At 34.3% G+C, this 9727-nt stretch overlaps 1 protein-coding gene across 1 annotated transcript in view; it reads right to left on the bottom strand.

Moving 5' to 3' along the window:
• Positions 1-224: 224 nt before the first annotated feature.
• The window catches only part of mccc2 (methylcrotonyl-CoA carboxylase subunit 2), a 38646-nt gene continuing 29143 nt past the window's right edge, over positions 225-9727 (bottom strand). Inside the window, exons 13-17 of the mRNA XM_003216324.4 lie at positions 8821-8887; positions 8188-8344; positions 7560-7674; positions 6060-6145; positions 225-450 (exon numbers count right to left, since the gene is read on the bottom strand). Coding sequence (XP_003216372.2) covers positions 333-450; positions 6060-6145; positions 7560-7674; positions 8188-8344; positions 8821-8887 — 543 coding nt within the window. The 3' untranslated portion in view covers positions 225-332. The remainder of the gene's footprint in view (positions 451-6059; positions 6146-7559; positions 7675-8187; positions 8345-8820; positions 8888-9727) is intronic.

The raw sequence follows: 9727 nt of genomic DNA, 5'->3' as shown, positions 1-9727 counted from the left end.
TCCCGAGTAATTTATACACTCTAGATTAAAATTTGGATTTTATGGAACAAATCCCAAAAATATTATGCAATGTTAAATATAGGAATCTGATTTTCCACGAAAGGATAAATTGTTTAGAATAGAGATATTACCGAAATCCATAGCTTATTACAAGAGAAAATAAAACCTGGTCATATAATTATTTCTGATTTCATTTAAATGCACATAAGAATGAAAGCCAACTATAGTATTGTACAAATCTTTATTATATGTCTTGGTATTTTTAGTCCACTTGATTTCTTAATTAAAAGTTGCATTAATAATCCAGAGGTAACACCACCAGGACTTTCAAATCACATTCTGAATATTCCAAATTCTGTCTTCTTGGTGGGCGCATTGAGTGCAGCACTTAGACTGAGACCCAAAACCAGTCTGGTGTCAGCTGGGTCAATAATTCCATCATCCCACAGCCTGGAATGCAAAAAACAGAAATAAGAATTAAATGTGAAACAGAACATTTTAAATGGTTGCTTTAAATATTATCTCAGCCATTCTATTAAAATATTTATTGCCCTCCACCTCCATATCTCCACAGCATCCACAGTCTGGAATCAATTTAAGGCCTGCACAGAAAGAGGGTAAGCTATATAGTTTTAAATGACTAAGATCTTATAGAAGAGAAGAACACTAAAACAGTATATCTTCTATTAACTTCAAGATCTCCAAGTCCAAGTCCAACATGATTTAGGTAATGCTGGATAGAAACCCAAATGTCTAACGGCATGTCCATTTCATATTTATCATGACACTGTTCTGAATATTTACAGCAGGATACCTCTTTTAACCATATTTTAAAAAGAAAATGCTGGTCTGAAATATGGTTCACTATTCCATAACTTTGGATATTGTCACATCAACCTGTATTACTGTAAACACAACAGACACTAGTGCTCCAAATCCATAAATTATTTTGGACATGAAGGGCACAATCCAAACTTTAAAACTGTTTCTAGTGATTTCACAGCAAAATGCATGCCAGTAGATGATTTTATACAATATCCATATGCTAAAGAGAAAATGTAAATTATTATTTACAGAGCTTAATTTAAATGTCAACACAATATGGTTTTGAGTTTTAAATGCAGAGATCTATGAAGGAGTAATGTATTTCTTTGCAATGCCCTGTCAACAATCATTTCACTAATCTTCATTTGGTGAAGAATATTTCTAAACAGATGAAAACTAATCCCTGCTGTAACAAATTGACTTGAAATAAGGAAGGCATAAATTAAAAACGTCATTAATATCCCAGTCATAAACGCACAAAGCAATTTATTTATCTTTAGGTTGCTGTGAGTCTTTTGGGCTGTACAGCTGTACAACTATGTTCCAGAAGCTTTCTCTCCTGACTAGTGTGCAGAAAACAGCAACTGCAAAACCAAAAAGTTTTGATCATGCGTATTTTTCTTAAACAGTTCCTCTGATCATTACTTGGAGGGGAAACAAGTCTAGTAGGCCATGTGAAGAAGAATACACTGTAAATACTTTATAATATTCATCCATGAAAAAACAGAACTGGGTGTTTAGAACAAAATATTTTTCCCTGGCAAAAGATTCAAACTGTCTTGTTAATTGTTTGAAGATTATATTCTAAAATCTAATTACACAGAAAACGTGCAGCCCAATTTTTAGAATATTAATATTCCCAAAGAACAGGCTGAACTTCACTTCATATGAATGTTTACTTATATTAATCCAATCTGTATCAAAACTGTGTATATTTATTTCAAATATCTACCCTCAAAGCAAAATATGGTATTGAGTTTTGACTAGAGATGTTTCAGATTGCTACATTTTTGCTATCTTTGCTATCTTTATATCCCACCTTTCTTCCAATGAGCTTAAGACAACACACAAGGCTCTCTTCTTCTTCTTCCTCACTTTGTCCTCATAACAAAGGAGGTCTGGCAGAGAGATCGAGAAACAAAGAGAGACAGAAACTTCATGGATCAATAAACTCCTGGTCCACAACTCTGAATGCTAGATGTCATATTTAAAGAATCTAAATTACTTGGGAGCAGGATATTTTAAAAGGCCATCTCCTCCCATGATCCTATGAACCAGTTCAGATCTTCAATGTTATTCCATTTCTAGCAGAGGAACACTGGATGGGTATATTCTACAGATCCTTCACAATCTTGTAATGAAGACAGTGGAGGAATTTGTTGCCCATGAATCTTTGATTGCCTCTTTCTTGTGTTAGTTTATAAAATATTTTAAGAAATCTTTAAAAATTATGTTTCATTATGCTTTGGCACTGATGACGTCTGAATACTTTTCTTTCTCTAACTCCTTTTATAAGAATTTTTAAAAGATAGTTTTAAAGATTTGTAAAATCTGCTGTGCGTTGTACTTCCCATTTGAATTATAGCATGTTGTTCAGTTTTTAATGTTGTTAGCCACCTGGGAGTATGAAAGACAGGGTAAAATCTATTTTTTTATTTATTAAAAAATTCTGTGCCACTGTATACCAGCTAGCAATGAATAAACTTGAACATGAACTAGATGACAATAATACTGCCAAGCCTGTACTTCAGCATAAACCTCAAATGGGTTTTATTAGTCACTTCAAGTAAATAGCAAATGTTACAGGTCCTATATTATTCTTTTATTAAAATATGAGCTAAAGCATAATTCCTCTACTGGGATTAATTTTTTTTGTATTTTAACCAATATTTCAAAAGGAGACTAAGCATGAACCATGACTGCACTTGGTAGCCCAAATCAATTGCCTTTGAAAGCAAAGCCTTATATACACCTGACACAATACTAATAATAAAGACCTTTCCATCTTTTAAATCTTTAAGAGTAAATTGTGTTATGGAAACAGATTTCACTGACAACCTGAAAGGTTTGCTTCATTGTAAGATAAACATTATTTCCTCAGAGTCACTACGCCTTTCTCTCCTTGTTTAGTGAAAGCTGCCTTCTGTAGTGAGACAAAGCATTAATTATTGAACAGCCTATCAAACCCCGTGTTGAGAACATGAATCATAGCTCTGCTTGTAAAAAATTCATAACAGTGCCTCGACACAGAAAAGAAGTCAATGGCTTGGAAAGAAAGCTGCTCTTGACATTTGTTACCAGGTAAACTGATTAAACACCTTTTAGAGGCCTGTAAGCAGATTAATCTAGCTCATTAAAAAGATGTCTTGCTAATGACTCTTGATAATTAAGGCTTCTGCATGTTGTCAGGTTCTAGTCAGACACATCAGATGTGGAATGTGACTATGGAGCAGTCTATTGACATGCTTTACACAGAATGAGATATAATTTATATACTAAAATAATAGAAGTGTGCTTCTATTTGTTAATATAAACACACACATGTAAAAGCATTTCCTGGTGTTGTTTTATAGTTCCAACGTAAATCCAGTATCTCAGCAGGTTTATGTACAAAAAATATTTTGTGCAATCATCCACATATATGTATAAACCCATAAACAGATGGTTCATTGTGTCAGCTTTAATACTGGAAGTCATCTATGGAATGTTTATTCGTAATTTATTGAGTGTTTGTTCATAGATTTATTTATTGTATATTAAAAAATACTTTAAAAATATTGGAAGTCATCTGTCATTAGGAGGAAAGGCCTAAAATCAGCCATCCCACCCTGCATATCTAAAAGATAATTAGAACATCAGTCTAAAATAGTGGATCTCAACCTATAGGTCCCCAGATGTTTTGGCCTTTAACTCCCAGAAATCCTAACAGTAGGTAAACTGGCTGGGATTTCTGGGAGTTGTAGGCCAAAACATCTGGGGAACCACAGGTTGAGAACCACTGATCTAAAAGAATAAACACTATTAGGTGATTTGCCTAAATCCAACTCTTAATTCCTACTAGAGTAGCTCTTTTACATTACTGGAACTTACATCACTGTTGACTTAGGAAGTTTCATTAATTTAGTGGATCTATTCTAACTGGAACTAATTGGACTTAAGACATAATGCAGAATTCTAAACTCCTTAGTGAATGGTACAAGATACAATATTCTTGCATGGGACTTGTGTAGTACCTCTAGACTGTCCTTCATCTATAACCCAATTACTATTACTCTATTATGGTATGTTGATCTATAAATGTTAGTGAAAACAAAGAAGTCCAGTTCATCTATATAGGGATTAGCAGAAATTACTATTGCAGACTTGGGCATTTTATCTAAAATTCAAATGTAGATGGACATATAATGGATACTAAACCTGATGAACGGTTTATCAGCAAATAGGTCAAACATGATATGGACCCAGAAAGACCAAGCATGTCTAAAATGTTATCTCACAGTGATCTCAAATGTAGGGAAAATATTTAGATTTTTAGCCATTGCTTGAAGTTACTGATGGTTTTCAATAAAAGGTCAAAAGTTGATATGCCTAAATTAATGTGCAGGCATTAACTAATCTACTGTATCAACTGATAAAGGATTGGTTTTTCATCCTGCAAGATACATACTGAAAACTAAAAAAACACTATTATTCTTTATTACATTAGCATATATAAAAACATTCATGAGGGCCCTCCAGTAATTATCTAAAAAAGAAAAATAATTTTAATCCTCAATAAGGATAAACACTTAGCACTTGATGATAATTTCTTTAACATAACAAATTCACTGGGATAAATCTGTAATATAATACAAAAATATATATTTATTAATTCATTTTGCCTCAGGAGAAGACATAAGATGTTTTGTTACAGGCAAACAAAGCTCGGTTCTCAATGGTATAATTGCACGTAGCTCAATATTCCAATTCATTCCAGTTTTAACATTCAAGACCACCAACATTCTCAGTAATAAGACGTATTACTGTGCAGCAAGTGAGGGATTTATAAACACTGGTTGTCTTCATATGGAACATTAGACACTAGACCATGGTTTCATATGATAGAAATGAGCTTCACTGAGCCTGTGGCTCATGCAGTTCTACCCAATCCTACCCTTTGGTGAAGCTTTGAAGAAACTGACATTTTGGATTTACTGAAGTTTAATGCATTGTCCTATCATATGTCATGATTCATTTCAATACTAATGAGTTGAAACAAGTCAGTTTTATATGCTATGTGTTGAAACTGGCTTCTTTCAACTAAACAAAGATCAACAACAGTTTTTCTGAAAGCTTCTGGTTTGCTCTTTGCAGTTATGCTGGATAAAGAAACGGGTGGGAAACATGTATGATTAAGGTCATAATTATTAACTTACAAGAAAGAGATAGCTTGTTCTAGGTCACTGTGTAATTGTTTGGTGTTGGCATGAGGAGAGGATGGTAAACAATAAGCATTTACATCCTGCATTTTAAGGCACTCTTGTTAACACCTTATAATAAGTGAAAATGATCAATTTTCCAAAGTGAAAAAGTCAAACTTAAATTCACGTTACCAAACAAAGAAAACTATTTCATGGGATGGGGGCGACACCTAGCATTGCTTGATCTGTACTTGGCTACATGTGTTCCTCAAATGATTACCACAAATCAGCTGTCAAACTAAAACATTGGCTGCCTACTGTTGTACAATATTTTTTACATTACATACATCACTGTTTTTAGGCAGTTTTAGCATATAATGACATGCTGGATCTCCAAACATTTGATCCCAGGAACAAAAAAATGCAGATGATCAAACCCCATGTTATTAAATAATAACATGAATGCAGATATCTTCCAGGAGAGCACAGAAAGACTTGCAAGTCGCACCACTTCTTTCCCTCGAAAGGGCTTAGCCACCTAGAACTGCAATGCACTACTGAAATCTATTTCCAGAAGATTTATGGAAGACCAGGATAAACAAGAGAGAGAATACTGGATCTTGTCCCCGAAGCTCAGCTACAATGCTACCTCCTCCTCAGATACAATGAATTATTTTAGAATCATTACATCTGACGTATAAAATCTCGTATATTTACAATGAGTATGCTGCAGTGTTTATAAGAAAATAAGGCAAATAATAGTACAGTATTACCACTACCCATTTAAAAATATAGCACATTAAAATACAAATGCTAAAATTATCTCTATATTACCTTGCACTGGAATAGTATGGATTTCCTTCTTCTTCAAACCTTTTGATGATTGGCCCCTTTAAAGCTTTTTCTTCCTCTTCAGAAAACTGAATAAAAATAGAATGGATATGGGCATGAAGGGATTTATCTACTTTTAAGCATAAAAGATTATGTTTTAATGTATTTTATAATTCTGTTTTAAAATGCTTATTTTAATTATACATTGTTTCAAGGAATCAAATAGTTGCCTGTGTGTAAAGCCGCCTTGAGTCCCTTCCAGGGTTGAGAAAGGCAGGGTATAAATGTTGTAAATAAATAAATAAATGTATCTCTGTTGATACCACTTGCAACTATTAGAGTTTATATGCTGTAGCTTGTATCCTCTTACTATGTTTGATAATGTAAGACACCACAAGGTATACTGCAGCTCATTACCAGAGGTCCTCAGATAACATTGCTCTATTAATCCTTGCATTTTCTATTTAACCATCATTCTTTTGAAACCAAACCATTTGGAAGCTATGTCCAAGGATGCCCGACAATAATGAAAGGATCAAAGCTCAATGCTAGAGCCACAATATCAATTTCTTGACAGTAAGGTTAGTTCAGCAGTAGAAACAACTGCCCAGAGAGGTGTTGGGGGTCTCCTTTTCAAAAAGAGTTTGGACAGCTACCTGCTGGGAATGCTTTAGCTGAAGTTCCTGCACTGTGCAAGGGGTGAGACTGGATGGCCCCTTCCAACATGATTTTATGGCTCCCTTCGGGGAGATGGTGGCGGGGTATAAGAATAAAGTTGTTGTTGTTGTTGTTGTTGTTGTTGTTTAATTCAGTAATATGGTGTATTGTTTGGTCAAAGATTTCAGGAGATCAAGGCGCAAATTCCTGATTAACCAGAGAAACCAATCGGGTAAACCACATTTTCTTAGTCTTACAACAAGGAAAGAAAAATTTCCTCTGAATAAATCTTGCCCAGAAAACCCTATGATAAGGTCATCACAGAGCTAATGACACATGGTCAAACACTAAAAAAAAACCAAAATATCACAGAGGAATACACTACAATGTTTATAGTAAAAAAAAGAATAGGATTACAAAATAATCTTTAATGATACTCACTTTTAGCAGCTGCTTTTTACTTTAGTCCCTACCAACTTACAACAATTCTAGTTTTGCAAAGCACTTAGACATAGGTAAATGCTGTTTTAAACCTGTTGGTTAGAGCAGCATGGGCTCTTAGTATTTGCCTGACTTATGAACAGATGTACCTAAAATCTATGGACATCTTAAAATCACATGCTTACAATCTTAACATCTTCTTCTATGATTAAAATAGATGCATGCAGTTAAGCATGGAACATTAATTTCAACATTGTAGATGATGATGATGAATATAAATGCTGTAAATAAATAAAATAAATAAATGATGATGATGATGATGATGATGATGATATAAGACAGCACTGGGTATTAGTGTGAGAAGTTCTGTAATCTTACTATGGGTTAGCAGCAGAGAAGGCTTACCTGTTTTCCTTCCCTTGCTTTTTGGTCCTTGGCTATCGTAGCTAAAACCATTGCAGCTTGTTCTCCTCCCATGACTGAGATTCGAGCATTTGGCCACATGTAAAGAAATCTTGGACTAGAAATGTAAACATTACATTAACACCACTGTCAGAATTTTTGCACCATTTTCAAATTATTTTATCTGACTGGGGGAGAGAGGCAGGGCCACAGTTTCCATGTTCTGTCTTTATTGTATCTCTAGCTAGTAAGAGGCAGTTTTGTTTCAGTCCCAAGAGTTACTTAGCACATACAAAATGCCATGTGTTTCATTTCACCAGAACCATAAAAACATCTATTTCAACAGGATATATGATACATAGAAAAGCATGGCCCTGACATCTCCCTAGACCAGACATGGACTTCAACTCCTACAATTCCAGGTTGTTAGGAATTGTGGGAATTGAACTCCAAAACACCCAGAGGGCCCAAGTTTGTCCATGCCTGCCCTAGGTTAATTAATACGTTTATGCAGGTACTTTCCAAGAAAGAAAAACTGAATAGCATAGTCTCTATTAACTGAGTCCAAACTCCAAATACCTGTTACAAACTCAAAGCAAATAATAATTACTGGTTAGGGACACACACTGACCTATATGCTCTTCCACACATTCCATAATTTCCAGCACCATAGGAACCTCCAATAATAACTGTTATTTTAGGCACATTAGCACATGATACTGCAGTCACCATCTTGGCTCCATCTTTTGCTATTCCACCAGCCTCATACTCTTTACCAACCATGAAACCTAAGATTTTGGAAAAGAAGCAACACCACTGTTAACAAAATATTCAAGGAAGCTTATTGGTCCACTGCCTCTACTGGATTCCCTATCGAACTTGATTATAATTTGCCTACTGCTTTGAGATAGTAATCAACATTAATCTCAAGGGTATTACTCAACTACGAGTAATCTTAACTATCTTTGCAGATTTTAAGACTGTTTTCTTTTTATTCAATCTCATTTTAAGTCACTTTATACATTAATAACACACTCAATGACAACAATAGCTATCTCCACCCCCAATATCCGCTTAGTATCTACTTTTCTAACTTGCCACAACACAACTATTTTTTTTAATAAATACTGGATGGGAATGAATGTATAACTAATACCTTGACATTTGGCTAAATAATGAAATTATACTGTACTTCCAAATAATGTATTATTTCTGGAATGTATATATCATAGAATTACAAAAATCATAGCAATAATTTTATCACCTGTAATGTTTTGCAAGAAGATAATAGGGATATTTCTTTGACAACAAAGCTGAATAAAATGGGTGCCCTGTAAAGAAAAATGAGAGTGAGAGATGACCCCATATGTCAGTGGATTGTGCTTTTCCTGCATGGCAGGGGATTGGACTAGATGGCCCATATGATTTCTTCCAAATCTATTATTCTATGATTCTATGAAATAACTGTTGCACAGCTTATCTCAGTGCTAAAATCCTAAGAATGCAAAAGTGCTTCAGCTGATGCATCTTTAGGAGGATGAGTATAAACTGAGGGATCAGCAGGGATCCTACCTGATCATGTACATCAGGTTGATGAGTCTTGCTAAACAGCTAGTTATAACGTTCACAAAGAAGCAAAATTAAATGGTCATGGAACTATTGTCTTTTATATTTAAGTTAAAACAGATACTTTTTTTTCAATTTGCTTGCTAGAAATTGCCTAATACCTAATTAATCACAATATCTATTCTCCTAGTTGTGGTTTCTAAAAAGAAATATAACAAAAAATCCTTGACCTAGTTGGTGTTATATATTTGCTTAAACAGCTGATTTATGAAACAGTAACCAATTCTTCAAGGAATAATAAAACAGTTCAAAGCAACCATTTAAAACACACATTTGTGAAAAATACAAGATTGTAGCAGCTGAGGTAACTGTTTGCTACAGTACTGAATGTTAGAAATAGTACAATCATTGCTATGAGGCGTGACAACCAAAAATTAGACATTGAGAAAAGCTTTAGCAACAGTAACACATACTTAATAATGTTTAGGTAGCACTTTCAAATATTCAAAGCAATATCAAATTTCCACTCCCTGTAGGAACCTGTGCGTGTGTGTGTTAGGAAACTAGTGGCCCATGGTATAAACCAGAGCCTGACATAATCTTGC

Source organism: Anolis carolinensis, chromosome 2 (assembly GCF_035594765.1).
Source record: "Anolis carolinensis isolate JA03-04 chromosome 2, rAnoCar3.1.pri, whole genome shotgun sequence".
NCBI classification, from domain to species: Eukaryota; Metazoa; Chordata; class Lepidosauria; order Squamata; family Dactyloidae; genus Anolis; species Anolis carolinensis.
This window is presented reverse-complemented; position numbering and strand designations above follow the sequence as displayed.